The 27962-nt window shown below is 50.1% G+C and overlaps 1 protein-coding gene across 4 annotated transcripts; it reads right to left on the bottom strand.

Moving 5' to 3' along the window:
• Positions 1–7: 7 nt before the first annotated feature.
• SH3GLB2 (SH3 domain containing GRB2 like, endophilin B2) lies at positions 8–27797 on the bottom strand. Of its 4 annotated transcripts, XM_068914582.1 has the most exons (12): positions 27441–27591; positions 18960–19101; positions 18467–18595; positions 17109–17242; positions 16542–16634; positions 12270–12332; positions 7414–7437; positions 4386–4475; positions 3784–3884; positions 3297–3311; positions 2201–2462; positions 8–1524 (listed from the first exon to the last, which is right to left on the bottom strand). In XM_068914582.1, the coding sequence occupies exons 1-12, from the start codon at positions 27501–27503 to the stop codon at positions 1417–1419; spliced, it is 1224 nt and encodes a 407-aa protein (XP_068770683.1). In that variant the 5' UTR covers positions 27504–27591; the 3' UTR covers positions 8–1416. The 4 variants fall into 4 exon arrangements, with proteins under 4 accessions (XP_068770683.1, XP_068770684.1, XP_068770685.1 ...); XM_068914583.1 differs by lacking the exon at positions 3297–3311 and having other exon boundaries at positions 27441–27797; XM_068914584.1 differs by lacking the exons at positions 7414–7437; positions 12270–12332.
• Between the last annotated feature and the right edge of the window lie 165 nt (positions 27798–27962).

The raw sequence follows: 27962 nt of genomic DNA, 5'->3' as shown, positions 1-27962 counted from the left end.
GCAGGAGGTCAGGCAGTTTGTTTATTGGCAAATAAGTGCTGAAAACCATGAGCCCTACGTACACAGGTGCTCTGTGCCCTGTTACATTAGAGTGGTCACAATACCATTGGGAAAAGTGCAAAAAGATCAATAGACAAGCAAAGGTAGTGTCTGACATACCGAGAGGAGGGTAGTGAACAGAGAACTCGGTGCAGGGGAGTGTTTCTCTTCAATCCAGCATGAATTGAGAACTAGTTACATGGCAGCTGGAGTCCTTTCGTTGAGCTCTAGCTCAGAAGCTCATAATAGGATTAAGAGGCATACACACCTAACCGCTCCCCCTTTGAGCTAAGCCACCACAAACACCAAGGGCAGCCTGGATTGTTTAATGAGAAGAGGATGAGAAAAGCAGAATTGTAGTTGCCTCTGTGTATGGCCAAGAATGGCTTATTGTTGGAGAGACAAGAGCTAGTGGGACTATCCCATACTGTACTAGGATGCCCCAGGTCTGTTCACTGCTGAGATGGGAGAGGAAAGTATTAGTTAAATCAGTGATCTAGGGGGAAAATAAAGTCAGGCTAAAACATAAGCCTGGAACAAACACACTGAAAGAGCCTGGACAATTAACAAGAGGGAGCAAAGCTTGTAAAAAAGCTTGTAAACTCTGCAGTCCAAGAGCAGTTTCTCACAGGAAATGCAAGCAAGATGCATGGTCCCTAGCACTGAGGGTTCATTCTTGACTTACAGGCCCTATGTTTTCAGGTTGGTCTTCTCAATCAAGTCTCTTTCCAGCTTCCCAGCTCAGTTCTAGCTTGAAGCCATCAAGCACCACTAATAGCAAGCATGGCTCTTAGAAAGCCTTGCATCACTGTTCTTCCACAGGTGAGCAGGATGGTTTTGTTTGATGGGCTTTTAACTCTCAAATTCAGCTTCCTTTCCTTAAGGGTTAGAATATGTCAGAGGGTTTGTGGGACACTGCCCCACTGGAATGCTTGATGATTTGATTCAGGCAAGTCTACTGCTGAAGAACAGAGGACGGGAGGGGGAGACGGGCACTAACCAACACCAAACACAAGGGAAGTGTAACTTAAACTCCATGAGCAGCTGCTGAAGGAGACAGGTTGCTGGCCCTGGGAATGCCACTGCAATAAACAAGACTGGGGTAGGGTGCAAAAAGGAAATCAAGGAATCTTGCATCATCAAGATTAACCTCAAAGCAGGCTGCACGGGTAGTTAGTGAATTCAGTCCCAGGTGCCATTAGTCCTTTCCCAAAACCCTACTATTAACAGTTTTACCACTTCTTTCCCACAATTCCCATATTAGCAATGGAGTGTCAATCCTGAAGAGAGCAATGGTCTCTGATGAAGAAATACGCATTAGACGTGCCAGGAGATGAGGGGTGCATTCTGCTCGTACATTCTTCTTGCTGGAGACTTTTAACTTAACAGTTCCAAGTAAGTGACAGGAACTTTTCCTTTCTGGTTCCCTCTTTCCCCTATGAGCCAGTCTGGGTCCATGCCTGGCAGGCTGTACACAGTGATCAGCTGGGGAGAGAAGACAGCATTAGACAGGACCTTACTCTGCAGACACAGCCAAGACAGTCAGATGTCTGACTAAAAGAATAAATTAATTCCTGAAGTTCATTTAGCAGGCATCTGTGCCCTTTCCATCTGAAAGCCTCCCTGGAGCTATTTCCAGCTGTACCAGATGATCTACAGGAATCTGCCCAGCTGCCTTTTCATTCTCTGAAGTGGCCTAAGGTATTCTTCAATACAGGGTGGCTTAATGTTGCTATGTCATCCCTTCCCAGTACAGTAATTCAGTCTAGACACCAAGAGAGCTTGGAATTTGCTGAATTGCCTTTGTTTTCAGTATGATTAGATCAGGCCTCTAGCCAGTAGCTTATCTCATTCTACTCACATGCAAGCTAGCTAGGGCTGAGGGTCCCCATGAAGATACTAGATGCTGGACAGAGTATTTTGTTATCTGGGTACAGCTAGACTCCAGAAGGAATGGAAAAATTACTGTGGTAATATTCTTAAATACCCAATGGCTATGAGCATGAGCTCAGTGCAACTCAGAATGGATGTTAGTGTCAAGGAAGGCATTCTATTGGCAGTTCCATAAAACAGGATTTTTAGGGGCAGGAAAAGTAACCAAGAGTCTACAACTGGGCTGCTAGGCAGCTATACAGAAATTCCACGCAAAAAAGCTACCGACCTCATCTGCAAGAAGTGCCAGTTCACTGCTGTCAGCTGCTTCATAGTCATAGAGGACTCTGGCTTTCCGTGTCCCACTGGCAGGAGGCTTGACTTCGTTTGGGTTCAGCACACCCTCCGCCACAGTATTAGGCACCCCAACAATTGTGGGCACAACTGGAATGGTAGGCACAGCAGGGATGGTGGCAGCAGCAACAGCTGGAGGAGAGGTAGCAGCTGCAGGAGATGGGGATTCTGCATTGCCTACAAATGTGCCTGAAAATCTTACACAGGGGAGAGAACAAGGAAAAAAAACGTTCAGTAAGGCTCTAGTATGAGGAATCAGGAAGGAGCTAAACTGCAGATGAGACAATGCTCAAGAGCACTTAGTTCTCAGGTCCCGAGAGTATCCTACAGGTACTATTTGTCTGCTTACTTTTCTTCCAGCATCGTGTTACAGGACTGGTACCTACCTGACTTGCAGCTAATGAGTTGCTACTCAGGTCACACTTGAAAGGAGCGTTATGCTTTGCCAAAGTCACATGCAGACAGGTCTGGTTTCTATTAGAGGTGCACTACCCCTTTATAGCATACCTAAATCCAGAGCGGAAGTGCAGTTGTGTCCACAGGAGCCACTGACAGTGGTGACTGGAGAGGGCTGGCCAGAGGATACCCCCATACTTGGCTACAAGACTGGCACAGCACCAGAGGCAGGCCTGGGTAGGTGCTATTCTTGGCTCTGCAGCTGTTTTACTGGGTTCCTGGTGCTGTGTGTCCTGGCTCTGCTCTCACATGCTCTGTCTTTGTTTAGCCTGATAGTTCCTCAGGACAGGGACCATCATTGTTGCTGATGAGCTAGACACCATGGTTGGACGCGGCTCCTAGGCTTTCTGAGCTAAGTAGAGGGGGAAACTGAGTTGTCTTGCTTATCTGTAGATTCCCCCTTCTGAACTAGGGGAGGGCAGCTGTGCCCCTTGCTGGCCTTTGTAGCGAGTCTGCAGAGACTGGTCCTAGCACTTTGTCCTCAAAGCTGCTGGTCCCTGAGAGGGTTAGGGCAGCCACACTTTGGCTGAGAGAAAAGAGCTCTTGGAGCTTGTTCTGTGCAACATCCTACTTACATTTCTCCTTTGGAACTGCAAGCATGGAAAGGAAAGCAATAGGAGTATGAGCGGTCACAAAGAAGCAACAGCCCCTCCTCGGTATGACTGACACACTGATGTAACTAGGTAACAGACAAACCAGCCCTACCCACCCCCACGAGACATGCAGCCAGTGGCACAGAATTAGTTACTGCTGCCACTGATCACTCAGGTTTGTTGCTTGGCAGCAGAAACTTGTCTCCAGTGTGATTTAATTTAGAAGAGAAATGTTCTGCCTCACCTTCACGTGTTTAAATGAACACAAAACCCAGATGAATCCCATGGCTCTAAGTGCACTACCAGAGGGATTGGTCACCCTTCCCTACACTCAGGAGCTCTCAAACAGAGCTTGGGCAGGGCTTTTAAGCTTCTGTCCAATGTTATGATGTGGGCTGGGGGTAGGTCTGAACTAATGGTAAGTGGATGAGAGAACTAACCCTTAGAGAAGGGCACTAGCTTGCCTCACCTGCCCAGTTGCTTCTGCAGGTCCAGCATGTACTGGTAACACTGAGCGTAGTAGTTGGTCTGAGATTCCACAAACTCATGGAGACAGCGAAGATGATTTACCTGGAAGGAGAAGGGCTGTTAGCTGGTCTGTGAGTTTGGGGGCTGGGGCACAAGAACCTTCTTCCTGTAGCTACTACCTACCCCCAAGGTACAGGCCACTATTTAGAAGAGTTACTTGGTTGGCTTGAACACGCTCATTTGTCAAGTCTGGGGATACTGCATTGGCCCAGAGTGACCTTAGACAGGAGGCTTCTCTTGGTGCTCTGGTAACACCTGTGTGGCTAGTCCTCAGCTCTAGTGAGGGAAGAGCAAGGTTTTTCTAGCTTGGAAACGCATTGAGGACTGCAGAACTGCTGGCATCACAGTGGCACTGCTTGTGCATGCCTCTAGGCTTTCTCTTTGTGCTATCCAGATCTTATGAGGAGGTTACATGCAAATTTATGACCTCTTTCACCTCTGCTCCCAACATAGGCCTCATCATCCTCTTGGTGTTCTTCTAGAAATGAGCTGGGAGTCACTGCAGTCCCTGTCACCCCCCACCAGTTACCTAGGAAGACTCACGTGTGTGCTGTTGATCCCCTCTAGCAGGAGACGTGTCACCTCTGCCTGTCGATCAAACTCAGTCTGAGTGAGCCGCAGCTCGTGTTCAGCCTGCAAGACAGAGGACAGGGGGCTCAAGACAGCACAAGGCAGGGACCGTGTGCTGCCTCTTCCAGGGAGAGGCAACACCCCCACCTCCCCCCACTCCCGCTTTTTGGGGCTGAGGCAAGTGTACTGTTGGCTCAGTAGGATCCACATGCACCTGCAATACTGAACAAGACCCTAGGTTGGGATCCCAGGGATCTCTGGCTGTATTTCAACTCATTTCCACCTTGATCCCACATGTGATCACTGCTGTTCATGGAATGCCAGTTGAAGACTGATGCATCAAGCTAAGAAGCTCCTACCCTTGCACAACCAGAGCATGAAGATGAAGAGGCTCTATCAGTCCTGAGGTATGTGGAAGGCCTGTCCCATGCCACTACCTGACCTGTTATTCTCTGCTATAGGACTCCAACTAGAATTGGACAACCAGTGCTGCCCATCACTAGCTGTCCTCTCCAGAGAGGTCATTGGGAACAGCACAGTCGTCCCAGTCAGCATGCCAACGAGTCTGCTGCGGCAGACCACCGTTGTGCAGCTCTCCTGAAACCCCCTCCTATGCCTATAGGCTTAGAGAATGTGAAAAATCTCCCTTAGTTTCTCTCCAAAAGCTGCACTTTTTAAAAAAAAAAAGTCACCACAGAACACAGGCTGAGGTCAGGGAGCTTCTACCAAACAGATGTTACTAACTACACCACAACAAAGATGAATGTCCCACTCCAACTCCAATCCAAGGCTCTCTCCTTTGAAGCCAGCTACTTATTCTGTGCTAGGAGTTAAACAATGGTTATTAAAAGGCAGCTATGAAGCAGACATCAGGAATTCAAAGAAAGACTGACACTTGAGACCCTCTTTACCAAGCAGACAAAACATCTCTCCCACACCAGAGACAACATATTTATATTACGGCAGTTTTACAGTACCAGAATACCCAGGTGAATCCTTGCAAAGAGCTCCAGAGGGGTTAGAGCAGTCAGATGCTCTAGTGCCTGCTCTCTCTGCTGCCAGAGTGAAAGGAGGAGCAAACAGGCACAGTTTTTCTCTAACATGCATCAATCCTTAACAGCACCATGTGGAACAGGCCAGTTTCCTCTTAGGATAGGGCAGTTCCCTCAGGCTGACAGTGCTATTGCTTCAGCAATAGCTACAGTTCATTAACTGTAAGTGATCAATTAAGCTACAGTTCACAGGGAAAGAGCTATAAGGGCTCTGCATCCCGCTTCCCCTCCTCCAGTGGCATGCAGCCTTCCTTAGTGCAGTGGTTCTTGCGTGGCTCCAGTTCTGGGATAGAGCACCTTTTGCTGACTTGGAAATGCCCTGATCATTCTGGCACAGGAGTGGTTTGTCTGGAATTGCCCCCAGGGAACTAATTCAGACCAGCTGATCTGCTCAGAGCAGAGGCCACATCTCAGTGGTGTTTCTGAGCAGGATCACCCTAGAGGACTCCCAGTCTTCTCAGTTGGGCGAGTTAGAGGAGCTACTGTGGGTCATTATGCCTCATGTGTCGTGTTACCAGTACAGTTGGGCAGCTAGGCTAGAACAAAGAAATGCTTTGATTGTCTTCTAATCAGATTTTTAGCTCTGTTTAAAGCTACAACTGATCTATTTTCTTGCATCCTCTGTGTGGAAGGGATTATTTGGGGGGGGGGGGGGGAGGGATATAACACGAAACATCAGTACAATGCCTTAAGCACAGAGAGATTTTTTTTTTTTTTCCCTCCAGTGAGCTAAGCAGAGTCTTCTGTAGTGGTAGAGCTATTTGAAGCTTGCTGTGACAAGCAGACCCAGCTCTATTGGCCACTGCCTGGGATTTGACCTGTTTCCTCTCCCTGCTAGCTATGAGTTACAGGATGTGCTTTCCCATATAGCCAGCACTGGATGGTGACCTGGGAGGTCCCTTCCAGACTCATGCTTCTCCAATATACTGAGAAGTTTGCTGACTCCATCAGTGCTTTGGTCTACTCCATCCAGGACCAGAGCCTTGGATACTTATAGCTGACACCCTTCAGCCCATTTGTTTGAGGTACTGGAGAAGGATCTAAAGTACAGAGTGAGCTGTCTGCTTTCATGATGCATTTAGACTAAGTAGTAGTAGGTTATCATGCACAGCATGCAGGAATGTGCCATTCTACCACCTTGCAGTTCAGGGTTGAGGCTAGCATCTTCTGAGGGTCTTTGAGAGATGAAAGGCAATGGGATCCCAGAAGTTGCCTCTGGAAGCCCCATACCATGCCAGAACTCCATGCAGAGCTCACCATGGTCTCTAGTCCACTAGCAGCCCTTCATCCGTCTTCATGGATGGAGAGTCATACTCCCCTTTGGGAGCCCAGAAAGTAAATAAGATCTGGGGCTTGGCCTTGATGGAGCGACTCAGAAAGGCACGCGCAGCTCACCCAGAGTCAGCTCCAAGACAGGCTCCAAACCTCTCACCTTGCCCTCAGCTAGGGCTGTTCAGGGGGAGACCCTTTGTGCTTCAGCTCTGCTCAGAGCTTTTACTCAGACCCTGGGACAAGCAGGCAAGGGGCTACTAGAGGCTAATGCAAGGCACATGCAAATCAGAGCAGGCAGGGCCTTTGCTACAGGAGCAGAGCTGAATCACCATTGCAGTGCATCAGCTCTGCTCCCAAGTCACCCGTGCAGGGCTCTCAGAGCTGCCTTTTATTACATACACACACACAGACACACACGCCTGGTTTGCCTGGGAAGTCTCTCACACTAGATACAGCCAAACGGCCTAGGGGCAGGGCCCTTCCCAATCCGCTATCAGAATCAGATCGAACCTTACAGCTCGAAAGTCAGGAACTGGGCTGACAACAGCAACATCCCATTGATCCTCCCTCTGCATATGTGCATGCGCACGTGCAGGAAGGCGTCTGCAGCACTTCCCACCCCTAGTATGACTGGCACACCTAGAAGGTTTGAGCACTGTTTTCAGCTGGGTACTTACTTTTTCCACCTCGTCGCTCCAAAGCTGTGGGGGCCACAGAGCAACAGGAAAGGAGATCAGTGTTGGAGACGTCGAGAAGCACTCAGCATTAACACCAATTGGCAAGGATGCTCCGTGGACGCAGCAGGCCAACTCCGGGAACGAGCTAGCCCTTCACCCAGCAGCAGCTGCCAGTTCAATGCTCCCTCACCTCATTCCTGCACCCTGAGCTCAATTTTGCAGTGGGAGAGCAAGACTGTGCTGCCAGAGCCAGGGCTCCAGCTCTGCTGGCTGCCAGGGCTTTTTACAACAGCATTCAATGGCCTCCAGGAAGCACAGGATTAAGAAGCAGATGCGCAGGGAGCACAAGCTGCCTGGAGGTCTCTGAACAGCAAGGGTTACTTTGAGAGAGCCTGCAGAGGCTCCTGTTGAAGAACAGCCCTTCTTGTACGAATGGAAGAGGCAGATGGGCTGCTTGAGCCCACAACAGGGCAGGATGGCACACGCAGCCTGGCAGCTGCTACCATAAGCCAGATAGAGGCCACCGTTCCTCACCCACTGGTCAAGAGAGCGCAGGTTAATGGGATCTTAATCCAGCTAGCCCACAGCTACCCAGTAGGCATGTTTAGCTACAGGAAGACAGAAGCTGTAGCTGGATGTGGCCTTTGAGCCAGACAGAACATCTTCAAGCTGCTCCCTCTGCTTTCCTCCCTGACTGCTTTCTTCTAGCCAGGTCCCTGCAGGCAGGGATTGCAGTCCCACCACTGAGGGTGGGCAGCTGCTCCTTGGACATGCTTCCCCCCCCCTCCCCCAGCACAAGTCACTCATCCCTTTTCAGCATCAGCCACAAGGGCATATTTGGGGCAGTGCAATGCTGCCAGCTGCTTGCTGGGATCTGGCTCCAGGACATGAAACAATCGACAATAAAAAAGGTCACGCACAGCAACGAGAAAGGGAGAGAAGAGGCAGAAAAACACATTGATCCTTCCCAGAGGGTCCTCAGCCTGCCTTTTCCTCAGACAACTCCCCTCAGCCCTGGCCCCATGAAAATAAATGACTATGAATCACCTGGAAGTGCACCAACCTGCTGACAACACCCCACATCAGTGGGGGCAGGGGGAGATGGCCTCCCCAAGGCCTTCACCTTCAGATGGCACCTTTACAGATCAAAGTTCACCATGGCACAGTTGCACCTGCATTGCAAGCACCTGGGAGCCACTGCTTCTTGCCCTGTCCTTGCCAGCAGCATGCCAGTGCTGAACAGCACCAATCTGTAGAAGCACCTGCCAGAGTCACAGCTCTGTGGTTCTCCCCACCTCTGTGTTGCCCTGCGCAGAGACAGGGACTACAGTCCTAAGCCATCCTACGTGCATAAATGCCCTCCACCAGCCCAGGGAAAGGGAACACAGGCTACATGTTGTGGTACTGGGGGGAGAACAAGATCTGTTTAGGCTCAAGATCTTCCAGCTGAGCCCTGTGGGTGTTCACTCAGCAGCAATAGCCCTCAGGTGGGTTGTAGTAACCCCAGGTGCAGAAGTAGCTTCAGCTGGGCAATATAAGGAGCATCTGCAGGTGCTGCCTGCATTAGTGAATGGCTGAAGCAGGAAGTAGCTATGTCAGACTTCAGCATCCTGTCTTCCTGTTTTGGCTCCTGTCCCTTAGCCTGTGGCTCAGTTCCTGAGGTAGGTAGCCTGTTTGGTGCCTCTTCTTTACCTGAGGGGAGTTATCATAGCCAGTTCCCTTCTAATCTGGTGAACTGTCCCTGTTACAGCACTAGGGTAGCTGTGTGCTAAGGCTAGATGTTTTCTCTAACTTTTAGATGGATGTTTTGTCAGGTATTGTCTCAAATAAGGTCCAGGCAATTTCAGCTGTGCTTGGGGACACAACTCTCTTCCTTCCCTTTCTTTGTATAAGGGCCCCCTCCTACAGAAGGTGGATGGTGGAAAGATCCTCACAGACAGCTGAGAAGCAGCTCCTAGCCTGAACTGCTGCTCTGGTACAAGGCATATGGTAGCTTTGTGCCAGAAGTGCAAGGTGGGCTTACTACTGGGACAACAAGGAAACCTTTTCACCCTAGCTACAGGTGTTCCTACCTAAGCTCTGTAGATGGTACTTGGGCCATGTCAGGCCCATATAGTCCTTGCAGCACCTATTAAATTCTTATCCAGATTTCTTCTACTTCTGTTGGACTTCCTGAAACAGAGTCTCCACCTCTGTCCCTGTGGGGCTTTCAGGCAGTTCTGCTTTGCCCAAATCTATACCTGGGCTACAGCACTGTGGGGCTCTAGTCAGAAGCACTTTAGAAAGCTCATGAAACAAAACAGGGCCATGGCCTGCATCTTTTCTGTCTTCTTCCACCCCAGGCCTCACTTTAAGCCAGAGGAACCCTCTTTCAAGTACTCAATATGCTTTTCTTGGAATCGTTCCTAGGAATTTGGAGCATGGCAAGGGGCGGGGTCTGAGGGAAAGGAATGCTTAGGCTTATGCAGCCTATGTATACCCTCTCACACAGCAAGAAAAGGTCAGTGTGGAAGAGAGGAGAAATGGCTCCTCAGCTTCCAACTCATACACAACCGGGCTGAGTCAAGGAGGGGCCTCGTCTCCAGGTATATCCATTTCTAAAGCCTTCACATTACAGAAGACGAAAACAAATCCTTGTTAGCCACCTCTCCAAAAGTCAACATAAGTTTAGAATCCAAATTAGAGTTCAGCTGGCCCTGCCCAATGTTTAGAGGACATGGGTCAGGAAACAGCCAACCAGTTTGCTCACCTGCAAGACAAAGTTGTTACCTGGATTTAAGCAATCCCTCCCTCCAGAAGGGAGCAGAGCTCAAAAGCAAGGTTAGCAGCAACCACTGCTCTATAACCTCAGAGTGTACTGACAGCCAAGTAGCACAATGGACTCTGGCCTGGAAGAAAAGCAGAGCAACAGTATGAAGAGCTCCTACCCTGCTGCAGTACCTGGCCCTTTGGGATGAATGCTGGGATTAGAGAGCTTGTTGCAAAGTAGTCCTGCCTGCCCAGAGCTGGGGAACAGTCTGGGCCCAGCTCATTTATCACTAGAGAAGCCAATTTTATATTAAAATCCCCCCTGCTCATGCAGACTGGGTCCAAGGTGGCACTTTGACCACTGATTTCAGCCTCTTAAGGAGATAGTTTTGGAAGCCACAAGGACTACTACTGGCTAGGGTGTTTGCCACAAGGACTCCTGATAGAGGTACTGTAACCACTGAACAGGAGTTAAGTGCTCAAGGTTAGTGTTGGCTAACCTTGTCCTCAAGTCTGCGTCCTAGAGTCCTGCTTGGAGTGCACTGACCCCTATCGTTGTTGCTGTCAGAGTTTCCCTAGCAGGGCTCTAAAGACTGACTAATCAACTGGGCAGAGATGGTCCAGGGTGGACCCCTGTGGGCTTCAAAAACATCATCTCCTATGTCATGTTACTGTACTTGGCGCCTGCTCCCCAAAACAGCTCTATAATTCAGCAGACAAACTTGCAGTTAGGTGGTCCCTAGATATATTAAAGTGGAAGTGAGCATTTGCACGCTCCGCAAGATGCGGCATGTTACTAATGCTTGTTTTCAAGTCTGTTTTAGAAAGACTCAGGGGATGAGCAGGATACACTGGTCTAATTAGAGCTATTCAGAGGCAAGGAAAGCCTAGTTGCTCTCCCCTCTTTCTCCTAGAGCTCAGTTTTAGTTCATTACTGCACTACCTCTACTAGGTACAGACCTCTTCCTAGTAGAGAAGCCAGAGCCACAGGCTGATTGCTAGCTGCTACGCTAGAAGAGGTGGAGACTGAGCAATTGCTACAGCATCCCCAGTAACAGCTTCTTTATAAGGAGCCTTGTCACCCAGCCAGTCACCTGTTGAAATATTTGGGGTTTTTTGTTTAAAGCTATTTCTGATCCCAGTATTGGTCTCCAAGGTCAGGACAGATCTGCCTGGGAACTAACACTGATGCTATCAGCCCAGACATGCCTTTCTCCAAGTGGGATGTTGCCCATTAACCAAACTCAACTTGCTACCATGAGATTTTTGGTTTGCTAGTAGGTTGGGCTGCCCTTTTTCACATCTGCAGATCCCCCTCCCCAGCCCTTCTGCCCCTGATTATTCTATTGACAGGCATCAGTGTTGTTCTGAATGCTATTTAGGAAGCAAGATGATCAGTTTTCAACATTTTAACGAGAAATGTGACATTGTGTAATGGGGAGCCACAAGCACAGCACAAAGTCAATTGCTTGACCACAACCACTCAGTGCAACACACTAGAGATGCAACAGGCCATTCACCCCCAGCACATCTGGCTGCATTACAGCCACCAAGGGCTGCCACCAGCAGGTTAGACCCCAAATTGAAAGAAAAATAGACCTCTATTTGCAGAATAGACACACCTGTACCATCAGCCTGATGGGTTAGTGGTACCATGGGTGGCAGAGAGACTCCCTCCACCTTTTCTTTTCTTGATCACTAGAAGTCGCCAAGGCCTCTAAGTACTGACACTACAGCACTGATCAGGTAGACACAAGTGGTGTTACCAGTGTTATGGCTGGAACCACTCAGAAAGGTTAACCTTTCTGAGTGGATTTCCTTCCAATTGCTCCACCAGCAATAAAACCAGACATATCTCCCCACTGGAAATGGGGAAAGAGGTAGGGAGAGAAACTGGAAAGCAAGCCAAAAGGCAAAGTGCCAAACCCCTGACAACACACCTCGTTGGGGTGGATCTGCATTCTTAAAGTTGAGTCAGAGAATTCCTAGGCAGCCCATGTCACATTAAAATGTTGAAAACAGCAGAGCACTAGGTCTGAGTTGAAGTTGGGTGAAGAAAGGGGCAGGAAGAGGTTGGAGAGGCAATATCTAGGAGGAGGCAATCTTACCGCTGACGCGCTGGCAGAGAGAACATAATTACGAGGTCTAGTCTCCTGGAAGTCAGGCACAGCCTAGTGGGGGGAATAGAGTTTCATGTACAAGTCATGCAGAAGAGCCAATAGGAGTCAGGCAGGCAACAGATGGAGGAAGGGGGCAGTGTTTCCCTGTCTGTGCTGGGAGCTTAGCCCAATTCCCTTGGGGCTGCAGGAGGGAGGCCTCCAAACAGCTTGGGCAGAGATGCATGGAAACTCCCCCAGGTGGATGCCAGGCTTGTGCAAGAAGAGATGGACTGGCTCATGCAGTCACACTAGATTAGTTCCACCTAGTACTTCAACAGATGTTTCTACTGTTAGAAACTCTGCCTGTACTTACAGCTATTTGCTCAAACAGTGGCCATTTGGAGTGGAGAGGAAACAGCAAACAACCCTGAACGCATTTCCCATTCCCTTACAGCCAGCAGGTTGCTCATCTCATGTTGGTTCCCTCCAGTGGGGAGGGCCTTCCTTACCCTTGCTTCCTACCGCTTCCTAGAAGTGTGCCTGTACAGGGCCTTGGCCTTCAAGCGAGCATGTTTATTAGCATCAGTGTGTGCTTTCCACTGTGCCTCTTAAAAACAGAAAGTAAACAGGCAGAAGGGAGACGGACTCATCTGCTTGTTCTTACCCTCACCAAGCCCCTGGGCATGTTTCTACCTATGAGGCTCAGCTCTACTCTTTTCAGCAAAGGCTGTGGCTTGGCAAAAGCAGATCTAGCCCAAGGCTTTGCTGCTGCCTAGGCAGCACACAAGTTTGCGGCCTAGAGGTCAGAAGACCACCAAGCCACCTTCTCCATAGCTGAACCTCTACGCTGGGACAGGAAGGCTTAAGCACTCCAGAGACTTTCCTCACTGGGAACACAAATGATCCAGTCCATCCCCACGAGCAGTGGGGGCTCACTAACCATCATATAACATGGTCTATCCAGCTAAACTCAGCTTATGCCTCCTCCTAGGATAGTATTTGGCCTTAGTGTCACCCAAAGAGACAATCCAGCCTGATAGCTTACATCAGGACTATCATCAGTGCAGTGGATCATGGCATGGCCCTGGTCAGCTTTTATCATGCAGTAAGCTGGGTGCAAGGCTGGCACACAATCCAGCTGTAACCCCAGTTAGATCTCTAATCCTCTCAGGTCCCACATTTCCTTTCCCTGGTTAATCTCTGTGCAGCTCACCCAGATCTACTTAAACAAGCTGACCTGATTTGCTGGGAGCTGCAGCAGCCCTGAGCAGCCTGCTGAAGTGAGTGACCAGTGTGTGGAAAAGCAGTCAGACAGTCCCAACGAAATGATGTTTTAACCATCTAGGAGTTTCGGGGAGGATAGGAGGAAGGAATATGGAGGAGTGATTCCTATTACAAATCAGGCCTGAGTATAGGGAGAAGAATGCAGAGATATGAGGCTCGTACAGTGGCTAGGCTTGATTTCTCTCCATGAGGAAAGAGGATGTTTCACAGAAATATCTTTTTCTTGTTTTAGAGATCAGGAGCAACTCAGAAACCTCTCCTCCCATTTCCCTGGTCTCCAGGGGCCCCTAAACCAGTCATTACCACATGGAATGAAGGAGGCAAGCTGCTCTTTCACTCCTATGCATGGAAAAGTTATAGTTGCAAGCAGTGGTCAAATGACACCCCTCCCCCCCCCCCCCCCCCGTTTCACAGTTATAGTGGGGAAAACAGGCAGAGCCCTGGAGCCTAGAGGACAAAACAGCACCACAACCAGATCAACCTGCCCATCATTGTCTCTGGACTGCTTCCCTTGCAGGAGAGGGACTCGCTACCCAGCCTCCTCCTGCCCAGAGCTGGAGGAGCCTGAGCAGGTCTTTATGCAAGACCCTGCCTCCCTTGAGCATTGCTTGCAAGCAGTGATGATGGGACCCAGAGCATGCTCCAGAGGGGCTGCAGGCAGCTGACAGACACTGTCTTTCTGGGGCACTTTTCCCAGGCTGCTGTAGCCCTGATCACATTCAGTACATGCTCCAGGGCCAGCCCCTACAGGACAAGGGCGATGGGAATTTTTGCTTAAAATGGGAAAGAGACAATGAGAGGTGTTAAAGAAAAATCACAGCACTATTAGCGCAGTCAATACTCACATCTCCCTCACACTGAGCAAATTACAGAGAAACAAAACAAAAAGGTTAGTAAACAAAACAGCATTAACAGGAAGGACAAAGCACAAAGTCCAAGGGAAATGCATAAGCCTGGACACTAGAATAGCAGCTCACAGGTCTGGGCAGCAGCCTACTTGGGGGGGGGGGGGGGGGGTCAGTCATGAGACAGAAGCTGTGGGAACACAAGTTTGCACTACACAGGGGAAGGGCAGCAAGAGACTGGTGAGCTGGGAGAGATGCAATACTTTGGGCCGGCCTGGCTGGAGAGCAGGTATAACAGAGGACTCCAGGCATGTTATAGGGATGGCAGTGGTCTAATCACATGTTAACATGCCTAGTGCTGAGGGCAGCAGTTCTCCTCTCCGTGCTGGGAACTTCCACTCATGCCTCGTCCTCTGGTAGTCAGTGAGGCAGCCCTGCAGCTGACGAGGGGGATCCTGCTTTTAAGCTATAGGCCAGGTAAGTGATGGGTGCCTACAACAGCAGCTGAGGTTGCTCTTCTGCTGCAGTGACCTGTTTTAAAAAGGCAGTCATATGCGGGCAACTGCACTGCTGGAACACAGCTCAAACATGGCTTGGCTTAACACCCTGGAAAGCTTCAGACTGGCTCTGCACCCTGTTGCTCCAGGGGGAGAGCAGGTTGTTCTCTTTTAGCTACAGGAAAGCCCCTCACCCAAAGGTCTGACCTTTCAGATGCAGCTGAAAGGCCCTGAGATCACTTCATGTAGGAAGCGAGGTCAAGAGGGAAGGGGTCAATGGAGGAAGCACAGAAGGTGTTTGAATTTCTACTTTGACTTAAGCCTAAGATAAAGCAATGTCCACTATTTCTCTTTGAGACCAGAAGGACCATCCCCTTCAGGAGGGAAACTGGAGATCTCTGGGGTTACCCTCAGTGGATCTGAGGGACCAGACTGCTGAAATGAGGCCTTTTCTTTATAAGGGTAACTACTGCTTTTGATTGCCCACAGCCTTGTTCAGGGCCTTCCCATATAGGCATGAGTAGCCTCTGTCAGACCTGCTGATGACAGCTGCTCAGCTTAACACAGCTTCCCCATATTGGGTGTACACAGTTAGAGCTGGAGAGAAGGGAAAGTCCCGAGGAACCAGCCATCCAGAGAGCTGCAAGGCCAGAGGCCCAGCCAAGCAGATGGCTAGAAAATGGGCTTATGCCAGGGCTGCCAGGCAGGTATCCTAGTGCATCCCAGGGACTGCCTGACAAGGATCCACGCTTGTTCCGATTGTATGTGTTTGCTAGTTGAGCTCTGTACAGGATGGCAATCTGCTTCAACAAGGCCTTCCAGGGAGTCCATCAGTGCACAACTACATCTCAGTATCTCCTGCCACCCTGCCTCTGCCTGCAGAGGCCAGAGGTCTAGGAGGTACCTCAGGCCCAGGGAGCATGACCAAGTCAGCCTCAGAGGAGCACTCTGCAGCCCACACCTCTGTTGCTCAGGCCTGTGGACAGGGGACACTGGCTAACTTACCAGACCCCTCTGCTCCACAGTGACCCAGGAGTTTTGCTGGTTTACCAGCTGCTAATTTCTCAAGGCCACAGGCCAAGACCAGCCTGTAACTAGACAGCACCATGAATTAAGTCAGAGAAGCTGGAGGAATGGCCTCCTGGTAGCCAGTCTGACCCTGGTCACCACTCACAGGCTGCCCTGGCACTCCTGCGCTGGGAAGGCCGAGTTGGCAGAATCATAACTTGTTTGAAATTCTGGGACTCCTGCAGAGGTGCAGCATGCTTTCCCCTTGCATGCTTTCCAGCTCAGGTCTCTTTTGGTTTGCTTGGAGACCCCAGGGAGGTTTTTAAACAAGTCCTCAGAAGATGCAGCTTCTTAGTTACTAGCACAAGTCACCCAGCCAGAACCTGACCTGGCAGTCAGGAGCCACTGTCAGAAGGCAGGAGCCTGTGTCAAGTGGGAGATCCCACGCTCAGGCACACAGCTCCTGCAGCTAGTTCCCTTACATGCCGGGCTGATTCTTCCTCCAGCCCTGGAGGATCCCCCACCCATGCCTGCTAGAGCCAGGATTCAGTAGTGCAGCCTGATTGTAGTCCTGAGAACATCTGGCATTGCTGATGTGAGCCAAACCCCAGGGCCAGAAGGACAGAAAGGATAAGGGGAAAAATTACCGCTGCTTTTGCCTCAGCAGCTTTGGCTTTCTTCAACCTGGCTTTGCAGGCATCCAGATCCAGGCGGCGGTTCTGCAGGATCCTCCGCTCTTTCTGTGAGGGAGAGAAGAAGGGATTAGAGCAGGCTGCTTAAGAGCTGTTGGGGAAGGAAGGGACAAAGTATCATCTAGTCAAATCTATTTCCTTAGAAAGTGCAAGGAAAGCAGTTGCTATGTTCACCCAGCTAGCAAGAGTCATGGGTCTGACTGCCAGAGGGATATAGACCAACCTGGAGATAGGGCTACGGACTGGAGGTGCCAGCCAAGCTGAAGAGGTCAGGAAGAGAGTTACCTTCCTCGTGTACATCAAATAGTAACCCTTCCCCATGGCAGGAGAGGGAGCCCAGAGCAGATCTAGGATTGGGGTTCCTGCTCTCCTATCTTTGCCTTCTCCAAGGGGAGGGTAGATGTGGAGTCCTCTTTCCTCATAGAGGAGGAAGAGGAGCTCTTCTCGCACTGTTTCCCTCTCCACTCACCTTCCTTGTATCTGGTGATCTGATGAGTTCACCTTTCTTGCTACCATACTTACAGAAATAGTTCGCCAGTCCCCCTCTAGGAAGTTGCGCAGTGGGGTCAGGAAGTTGATGGAGGCAGAGTGGATGAAGTCCCGTTCTGCTGCACCTAAGCGCCTTTGGGTTTCTCCAACTTTTATCAAGGTCTTCCCTGCAATGATAGGAGCTTTCAACTCCACGAGAAACCAATTAACATTGTGTTGGCTTCAGCCAACCCACCCAGAGCTAATGGGCTCCAGTGCTGTGGGATAGAAGGCACAGTTTACCATGCCGGAACAAGGTGACCATGCCCCTACCGTATTAGGTTCACAGTCCTATCTGCAATCTGCCTTTAGCCACTCGCAGTGCAGTTTTGATCTTATCTACCTGTTGAGGCACTTATTCCACTGCCGTCCTTTTACTATTACACCTGCCAGAAACATGCAACGGCCCAGAGTCTTGGGCAGAATAATCTTCGTCTGTCCCATAAAAAGATACACTCAGGGCTGGAACAGAAGCACAGGAAAGAGCAGCAAATTAAAAAGCATCAGAGCAGAAAAAATAAATTGATTGGGACCCAGCTGAGGCAGTGCTAGCTATAGATGCAGTTACAGCAGTTCTGCCTGCAACAGGATTCACTATTGAACTATTGATTTTGGAGAGCAATAACAAAGCTCACAGCAGAGGCAAAGGCATCTGGAATTTAAGATAGTGTTTCTGTGCAGGTCTGCTGCTTAAAGCAGCCCTAATTTCCTCCAGAAAGGGGAAACTGTTAGGTTTTATGGGCAGAAAAAAATGCGCTGTGTGATTAGGAAGTGGGCTGTTGGGGCCTGTTGCCAAGCACCAGCATTCACAAGCATGCTTTCCTGTTCCCTTACTGCTGGAGAAAGGTTTCCCCCCTCCACTTGCAAGACATACTTAAAGGATAGTTCTGTTCCCATTCTCTCAATGGAACTAGAAACCCCTTTAGACAGTTAAGCTGGACAAGCCATTCAGTGCAACTCCCTGTTCATGCCGGTTTATAAAGCCATCAAAATAGCAAAGATGTTTCTGCACCTTGTTGCACTAGCTGATGTGGATCAGCGTCTCCATTGCCCCTCTAGCCTGCCAGATTTGAGGACTATATTAGGGTTGGGGAGGCCCCCCAGCATGGAGGATGCTTTGCTGCAGAGTAAGACTATCTTCCTATCAAGATGGGCCTTGTGCTACTGTGCTAGAGACCTTTCTCTGGCATCAGATCTGACACACTATTAAGGTAGGTGGCTATGCGTGGGGCAGGCCAGCCCGCTCACTTGCGGGAGGCAAACTGCAGAAGTCTTAACCCAAGATAGTAGTGGGGGGGGGGGGCAACCTTTTAGGAAGGGATAATTCACAGGGCTTAATCAGGCTGACTTACCATAAGGTGTCCCTGGTCCAAAGTCATTAGCTGCCTCTGTCATGTACTGTGCCAGCAGCTCCCCATTGGTGACCCGGGAAGGTACCTTCCGGTCAAGCTTCTCATAGAGGAATTCTTCTACTCTGGCACCTGGAATGAGGATGCCACTAGCTGATACAGAATAGAGGATAGGAGGGTCCCTGGAAGTGGCACTCATGGTGGCCCATCCCATGTAGTCCTCTAACATGCATTGGACAGCAAGCCCCAGCACAGGGAGAGAGTGTCCCCTCTCTTTCCAACTACCTCCTGGTCCTCAGGGGTGCTGTCAGGCTATGTAATGCAGCCAGTCCTCTCAGCTACCTGGAGAGGAAGGACAGGCCCTGCAGAGAGAGGTTGTTTCCAACCCCCACAGCCTCAGTAGAACAGGGCTCTCTGCCAGAGGACGTCTTTTAACCCTGCTTAAATGGCAACAGGGACATTGCGTCCTTCAAGCATTAGAAGGACCTCGGCTTACTAGGGTTTGGCTGTAGCAGAACCTCAGTCTGACGCAAGATCTTCTCTGTCCAATTCTTAGTGCAGTCTGCCCTGGCCAGAAGGCTTTCAAAGTGGGCATCTAGTTCAGTCTTCTCAGCTTGGCCCAGCTTTTCTTCTGTAAACTGCAGGAAGGAGGTGGTCGTTAGGTTTGTTCTACTACAACCAAGTTAAAATGTGTTATAGAGCTAAGAGACACCCGAGGCCTGTCTCATGCATCTAAAAGTAAAGCTAAAAAGCTTTCAGAGTATCATTCTTTGTTCCCAGGCACCTTTCAGAGGAAGGGGGTGTTTTTTTCCTTCAAGAGTGGAGCAAGCGCTGAGCTAAAATAGAGGCCAGGTTTGAGATGTGTTCTGGCATAAGCAACTTTTAATGAGGGAAGTGGTTTGGTACAAAAATGCTCTAGTTTCACTGTAAGTCATGTGCATGTTTAAAGACGACAGACTCCTTACTTTGTGCAGGAGAACAAATTACCCTTCAGGTGAGGCAAGGTGCCAACTCCCTTCAGCTCCTACTAAGCAATTTTATGTCCTGCACATTCAAAGGGATCAGAAATGCTACTATCAACTCACACATCAGGCTTTCTTCCCATCTTACTAGGCAACTGCACACACACCTGTTTCCCTACAGGGCTTGTGAGTGCCATCTGACAGCCACCAGATCAGTGTCTAAGTGCTGCCTCCCAGCTCATCTCCTGCCTTGCTGGCAGTGAGCTGCCAGCTGAGCACCTGAGGCTTAAGGAGGCTCAAACTCAGGATTTAGAGTAGAAATACTTCCACTAAGTAACAGTTCTTCAACTCTTGCTCTAGGCCATGTGCTAGCTGGGCAGGCTCTGTAAGCATAAGCACAGGGTATTGAGAGAAGCACTGGTGTCTGACTCTTCTCAACATCCAGATTTGTACTGGCAGACTCTCACCCTCCTCCTGCAATTCCTGTAAGTTTAAAATTAGCAGCAAGGAAAAGCAGGCTGTGCAGGTCTTTGGTGTTTTCACACTGGGCAATGACATCTGATATGCAGGATTTATCAGTTTGGAAGGTTCAATGTCACATGGCATGGTATACCCCCCTGTTGCTTCCCTGGAAGACTTGAGAATGAGATTCCCTCTTCACACCTCAATTTTTCACTTTCTCCTCTCAGTGAAGTTGGCCAGCTTCATCAGGTTTTTAAGCACAACTTCAGTGTTTAGTAGTTTGTTACCAAACTCTTATTGTGCTGAGCATAAGAACAGATAGCGTAAGCTTGATGTGATGCAGCCTAAGCCACTGACTCAACCTCAGGGCAGAAGTCTCCAAGATTCATCCAATGTGGAGGGGAAGCACGACTTGCTCACATAATATAAAAAAGCCCTGCAGTTATCACATGGCCTGGTAGAAGTCTGACTTGGCAGAGAACAGACTCAGTCTTCCTGCTCTGGATGGAAATCAGCATCTTGTTGTATCACACCAGGAAGACCCCTTTTGATAGCTATGCCACTTGGGGTGCAGTTCTTTTAGTCCTTGTTGCTGGCCTCTGGTGCTGCTGCTTAGTTATCAGAACATAGTATGGCACAATACCTGGCACAGTCAGCTGCTGGGAGCTTAGAAACTAAGCTAAGAAACTTTTAATTTAAATACAGCTCGTCTGAGCTGCCAGTTGTACCTCTTCTCCCCTCCTGTATCCCATGGCTCAGTTCTAGATGAGTTGGGAACCCCCTTCCATGGGGTTTTGGTCTGGTGCCCACTGCCTCTCCCAAAAGGCTTTCTGGCAAGCTCTGTTCCCGTGGCTGCAGAAAGCCAAGCTGCTGGAGAGCCCTGGCTGTGTTCACATCCAGAACAATGCTGAGAACAAAGCGAGATAACAAGCGAGCCCAGAACCAGCGTGGGAGGCAGGCACGCAAGCCTTTAGGAGTCCTGTTACCAGCCATGCGCAAATGTTACTAGATGTCCGAGATATGCCAACCCTGCAGGTCTGTTTACACAATGACCTGTTTGGGCAGGATCACGCTACAGCCAGAGAACTGTTTTGTGGGATTTGTTGGAGACTGGCACTGAATTGCAAGGACAGTTCCACTCCATCTCCCAGCCAGGTAGGGACAGATGAGCCACAGAGCCTTGCACAACTATAGATTGTTTCAGTAATCTTTCTCAGCCCCAGCAGCTCCTGGTTAGCCTGGTACTTATTTTCAGCTCAGGCTTACTATTGTGGCTATTGTTGGACATGGGTAAAAGCAATTGAAAACAAGAGGGTCTTTGCACTGCATAGTACCTAACTTCTAGGATTGTCTTGGGGGAGGGGGGGAAGGGGGAGCACACAACCATTGGGCATACATGAGCAGCTGACAAGGCTCCTTTTCCTCTGTAGCTGTTGAGTGCCTGTTTTCAGACTCAGCCAAGCTGGGCTGAGTCATGGCCTTGCAGCAAACTGGGACTTCCCAGGTATTTGGCTCCAGTGCTAGAGTCATCTGTTTAAGAGCTTTAACAAGCCAAGACTCTTTGATGCAAGCCTCTCTCACCTCCTTTTCCAAGGCAGCTTTGAAATTTCATTTCTAAGTCAGGCTCTTCCTGCAGTTTAGACATCCTGCACCAGCATCTACCCTGGAGCTGTCGGGCCTTAGCAGAGTTTCTCATCAGCAGCAGATTTTTAGTCAGCTTCTTGCAGCTTTGCTGCAGAGTCAGATCACTGCTGAAGCCCTCCAGCAGCTCTGCAGTGCTATAGCCAGGCTCCTGAATCACACCAGCTCCAGGGTTCTTTGCTTGGAGCTGCTGCCTGTGACTGTAGCATCGCTGTATTTTGCTGTTTTCTGTGATCTTCCCCTTCTCCTAGGGCACCGAAAGCTTGGGTCACTCATGCAGCACATGGCCAGAGAGCAGCCAGGACAGAGTCACTCAGTTCTTAAGTGAGGTGCTAAAGCTGTTTGTCTTGCAAGAAGGCTGAGGATGTCCATCGTGGTCACTGCAAACCTAGGCTACGCCAGAAAGGGAGGATGGGCAGGAATTTGAGTCACAGCCTATGGCCGTAAAAGGTCAGGCCAGAAAACAATCTCTTATTCAGCCTTCCTTTCAGAGTTGCCAAGCAGGGCACATACATCATGAAGTGGGTGCAAGGGTATGGGAGGCTGCAAGCTCACATGCAGGGAGGTTGTTGCTCAGTTTCCACCCAATTCCCTTAGTGTCTCCCTCACCACTGCCTAGAAGTCAGCTGTGTTGCAAAGTTTGGACCTGGGTGTAGTCTCATTGCAGTTCTCAGATGAATGGGAGCGTTCATCCGGCTACACAGCATGAATGGGAATGTGTGATTGGGGCAGGGGAGAGCAGGACTACATCTTTCAGTAGCAGCTTGCAGTAAGATCAGATGAAGCCTCATGAAAGCACAGCCAGTGACAGAGATTACAAAAGTTACACCAAGTTATCCTATGAGTTAGTTTTCTAGTGTCTGATATAACAAGAGATCTAAGCTTTCAAGTAGCAACATGTCTCAGCTGCTGATGTCCAGGTAAGTGTCCAGGATGAAAAAGCACGTTGGAAGAACAGCAGTTTATGAAGTCCAGCCACTTAAGTCCTCCAAGCAAGCTGCTTTCCACCCCACCTCCCATTTTGTGTCTCTACACTTACAGGACTTGTGTTATGAAAACAGATTTCTAGAAAACAGCTTTTAGAAATTTGATTCCATTTCTCCTTCCCCCTGACAGGCACAAGATTTGATAGTGGGGTTGAGAGCTGCAGGAGAACTAACAAGCTGATCTTACAAGCCTCCTGTCTGTAAAAAGCCAGATTAAAGTTTTTATTAAAGTTTTTTGCTGCTTCTGCACTAGCCATGTTGCAGATTTTTGCGGCTCCAAATACTCCTGATGCCTACAAACAGAAGCCTCATTTGGTTGTATCAAAGGAGTATCAAAGTCCCCTACAGGCCTGGTGCACATCTGCCTGAGAGAGAGCCAGGACAGGCAGAGCACATGCAGTACCTGGGGAAAACCCTAGGCTCTTCAGTTCTGCTGGGATAGGACTAGACCTTTTGCATCTATTTTCTAGAACCTGACGACTGGGGCAACAGTCCAGCCCTGAATCAATGCCAGGATCTGTATCCTGGGATAACATGCCAGATCATGGTGGTTAGAGGCTCCACTGATGCCACCCTGCAGGAAGCATCCCTGCAGCTGGCCCAGCTGAGCACTAGTCCTGTTCTTGTGCAAGGAAGCCAAAGAGGTGATTAATAATGCAGGGCGGCCTTTTGTTGAGTGCCACACTCACTCTCCAGGAAGAGAGCTGTGCTGCATTCCAGGGCATCAATAATTCAGCCAAAGGTTGGGTTTCCTCTGGGAGGCTTGGCTGGCCAGCAGGAACACTAGATGCATTATCAGGGCCTGTGTGGACAAGCAGGATGACAGATCAGGAGAGCAATACTTGGAACAGGCAAGGATTGCAAAAGCAAGACTATGCTGGACTGCAGTTAGGGCAGGGGTCCCAGCTTGGGAGAAACTTCCTCTTTCCCCACAAGAGTTGGAGGAGAGACTACTGGGATGTCAGGGAGGGTGGGCAAGTGGGGCTGAGCTGGATGGGCCCCTCTGCTCTACAGCTAAAATATCAAAGAGGCTGTGCCTGCAGCCCTAATTACTTTGGCCATCAAGACTAGACTTTAAAAATAGCGCATACATCGCTTTGTTGAAAGCATTAGCACCTTTCTCCCTTTAAAGAGGGGGGAAATATAAGTCAGTGGAAGCACTGATATTTTGTTAGCACTACATCTGTTTTGAACAATGCAGCAGAAGTTAGACTTGTATCTCTTACAGGTCTGTGCAATTTTTCCATAGATCTCCCCTCCAGCAGGCCCACTCCTGTACGCTGTGAGCTCTAACAGGGTGGCTACAGCCCCCTTGCAGAGGATGTGTTCAGGCCCTTGTACCACTTTCAAGGTTCCCAGCTTTTCCAGTTGGATGTTCCTTGTTAGACATTGTTACAGGGAAATTGTGTTCCACCTTAAATCACAAGGATCAAACCAGGGTCAGGAGTCTTGAATCGGGACTTCTCTTGCACCTGCCAGTAGATTTTCTGAAGCCTAGAAACAGCTTCATAACACCCAGGTTACTGTAACATTTGCTCTTTTGGTGGTCAGAGGCATGAAAGAACCAAATTCAGACAAGTCTATGTCCTTTCCCTTGTACAGGGTCCCATTAGAAGAGAAGCTATAGCTACTCAGTCAGCATCTAAAAAACTACCACCTGAATCAACTGCTTTGGACCAGATACAGAGCATGCTTCAAGCATTTGGTCACCTGGAGTCAGAAAAGCTAGGATGTGAGCCAAGAGAAACTGTGTTAGAGGACAGAAGGAAGCCATTAACAGGACAGCTTTACTAACTCAGGAGCAAGGCATGTAGGAGAGGAAAAATAACCATCCTATGCTCATACGTAACCACAAATGTGTTCTGACCTGCACCTCTTGCCTTCAACCCCCTTTTCTTCAGTCACATCCTGTTCTCTGATTTTGCATTTTAAAGTGCCCAGTAGCCAAGCAATTAACCCCAGTAAGCTCATGTTAGCAGAGCTGAAAAGTCTATTTTATCACTCGAGTTCAGGAAGATGGGGGAGCCTGTCTTTTCTCAGGAGCTGCAAGATAGTAATTACATTAGCAGTGGGATAAGCACTCAAAAGCCATACTCATGCTTGGGCAATTTCACCCAGAGTCAGCTTCTATCAGGACTGATAGGAGACAGGCACCTACAATTATTTCCAGACATCCCTGAGAAACCCTGTCTAGAGCAGAGACTTCCAGTGTGCTACCTTTGCAGCAACAGTTGCCAGTCCTGGAGGCAGGTTGGAGCTCTTAGTATCGCTCCCTCTGCTGAGGTTTGGGGATCAGCCCCACTTACAGATCACTGAAAGGTCCAGCTGTGCAGGCAGGAAGGCCTTAGTTTTACTCAAGGAAAACAACGAGAGTGATCTATTTGAAGTTTGTCTGCAGGTGCCAGAGCAGGAGCTGTTAGGGGCCAAGCGCTGCATCCCCTCTGAGGAGGTAACTGGAAGTGACTGTTTGGTGGTGTGTGTCAGTAAGGCATACCTTTAAGTGGGATGCCAAGTCCTACAACAGCCCTTTATCCCTGCAGCTGCCCAAGGCAGAGCTGACTGCGTCTTCTTGCTCTATTCCATCCCCAAAACTTGTATCATCTGCTTTGCTAAAGGAGAACAGAGATGCCATGGGGTCCACAGACACTGCCATGTCAGTGAACCAATACACAATCTTAGGAAGATAGCTGGCACTTACACAGTTTTGGGGAGATATTGCACAGCTTTTGTCATGGCCACCTCTGCTCATGCTGGAGATGGGTATGGGCTTGTCCACTGGAGAGCACAGATCCTCCAAACTGCTGGCTTCTCCTCAGTTAGCAGAACTCCTAACTAGCACCCGAGCTGAGAAAAGCCACGTAAAGAAAGCAGTGGTGTTTTTTGCCACTAGCCAGCCAGGTCAAGCCTAGGCCAACATTTTTCCTGCTCATCAGCCAGTCTCTGGGAAGCTACCCCAAAGACAGTGTGCCAAACCAGTTCTGCCTCCTTTTACCCCCCACCTTTGCAGGCTGGGTGATGCCACAGCACTTCTTCCAGTACAAGTTAAGCTCTTGTGTGTTGGCCAGACATCTCAGCCAGACAGTAACAGCTAATGCTGTCTGAGTAGCACAGCACATTAAGGCCGGTCCATTTATCTCCCAGTCACTGCAGTTCCAGTAAAGCATCACTTTGTTAAATGCCTGGAGGAGAAGGAAGCATCCCCAGTGCTCTAGAAAACTGAGCTTATTCTAGCCAGGTCTTATTCCTCTCCTGAAAGATCTGCTGTGCTAAGAAGGCTACTACAAACCTAATCCTTATTGCCAATAGCAGACCTCAACTGTCATTTGCTTCTTGGGGTGGACAGAGCAATGCTCAACTATGCCAGTAGCAGAGCTCTGTGGGGAGAGCCCAAATGCGACTATTTTCCCCAGCAACAGCATTTCAAGAGGTGGTTCTCAGCATCAGTGATCCATATTCTCCCAGTCTGCCCTGCTTATGCAAACACTAGCACACACACTCCAAAAGTACCTGTGCCACTTTGTTTCAAGTAATTACTACTGTAATTAATCATGTGGATATTCATATGCAGGATGATATGGAGTAGGTGTAGCAGGCAGGAGCCACTATTTATAAATGCCTCCCTGCTCTAGAATTGCTGTGTGCAGACACTGTTCCCATGCCTGTCTCCTTCCTACGCCTTGTAGAAGTCTCTGATAAATGGTTGTTAGCTTCAATAGGCCTTCTAAACATACAATTTCTTTACAGCTTTTCTCCTTTCTTTTGTTATCAAGGTCATTTGCATGAGAACAGCATCTTTAAGCTCTCCATCTGCTCCATGTTTTGCACCTGTAGTTAATATTTCTCTTTCCATAACATATGACTCATTGGCACAATAACAGGAGGTGATATCTGTTTACAGGAGACCAGTTTCCAAAAGAGCCTGAATTACTCCATTGCACAGAAGGCTTGGAACAAGCTAGCACTGTTCTGGTTGTTTTTAATCAGCCCCCACATAATAGGGGGAATAAGAAGCCCAGCCCCAGAGTCACCAGCTGACTTTCAGTTCTCAGGCAAGATCCCAACAAACTCCAGCTTAGCCTCCTCCCTTGCCTTCTTCTGCCCATCCAAGAACAGCTATTCCAGTTATTATGCCCAAAGAGTGGACACACTCAGCAGCCACATCTCACTGCTTGCAGCACACTTAACTCTTTGTGGGTAGTCAAGTTTCTTCAGCCTACAGCTTCAAGGGGGTCCTTGCATCCCCAGCAAGCTCCTGGTATTAAGTCCTGGTGCCAGTTTAGTCCAAGCAGACCCTACCAGCTCAGTCTCAGGAGCCCTTTCCCACCATTGTAACAGCACTGCATTCTGCCAAGTCCTGTGAGCTGCTGCCACCCGACCTCGAGGTCGGAGCACAGGCCATCTGCAAGCCCATCTCTGCTGCAAACATTTACCTCACCGAAGGGAACAGCTCCCCAGTGGGCCTGGCCTTTGGCATAGACACAATTAACACAACAGTCACCTGCAAGATAAGCTTTTGCAAATAACCACCATTAGACAGTTATCACCACACTTCCCCTTTCTACACCCTTCCAAAAAACGTATTTATTAGAAGCCTCTCTGAGGCCTCTCTTACTCCGTTCGGCTTCACGATGCCCTGGACCCCCTCCTCATCAAGGAGGCAGCAACACCGTCCAGTTGTGCTCTTGCTCGGCGCTACCCCGCCCCGCTCGAAGCCGACAGCGCCCGGAGGTGCCTGCTCCTGCCCGCGCCTCGCTCGGCGGCTGGGGGGCCGCAGGCGGAGCCAGCCCGGGGAACGGCTCCGGCCCGGCGGGAGGCGGCTGCCGCGGGGCCCGGCCTCCCCTCAGGCCGGGGCCCGTTGCCATGGCGACGCGACACGGCCCAGCTCGGCCGGGCCGCCCCCCTCGTCTCAGGGGCGGCCCCGCTCACCTGCACCGCCCGCGAGAAGAAGACGCCGGCGTCCGACGCCAACTTCTTCACGTTGAAGTCCATGATGGGCGCCCCGAGCCGCCCCTGCCGTGCCGCGCCCCCGCTGTCGCCGCGGCCGCCGCGCAGCCCGCCCTTTATAGCGCCGATCGATGCCCTCCTCGCGCCGCGCCGCTGCCTCTTAAAAGGGTCTCGGCGCCCTCCCCCACCCCACGTCGCCGCCAGCTGTCTTGCAACGCTGTCCCAGCTATGAGGAAGGCCTGGCGGGAGGCAGCAGGCTGGGATCCGCGCTCGCGGGGCAGTTGGTGAGCGCCTCAGGCGGTGGGCCCGCCCGCGGCTGGCATGGCCCCTTTAAGCAGAGCCCGTCGCCTCGAGCGCAGCTGTCAAGTGCCATCGAATGGGCGCTCGCACCGCCCCCTCTCCCCCCCGCCCCGCGGCCGCTCGGCGCTCTCTGCTCAACCGCACCCGCCGCCGCAGCCCCCGGCCCGGCCGGGCGAAGCCACCCGATTGGTCCTCGGGGAGGCA

The sequence above is a fragment of the Struthio camelus genome, chromosome 20 (genome assembly GCF_040807025.1).
Source record: "Struthio camelus isolate bStrCam1 chromosome 20, bStrCam1.hap1, whole genome shotgun sequence".
NCBI classification, from domain to species: domain Eukaryota; kingdom Metazoa; phylum Chordata; class Aves; order Struthioniformes; family Struthionidae; genus Struthio; species Struthio camelus.
Note: the sequence above shows the minus strand (reverse complement) of the source record. Positions and strands in the feature narration are given on the sequence as shown.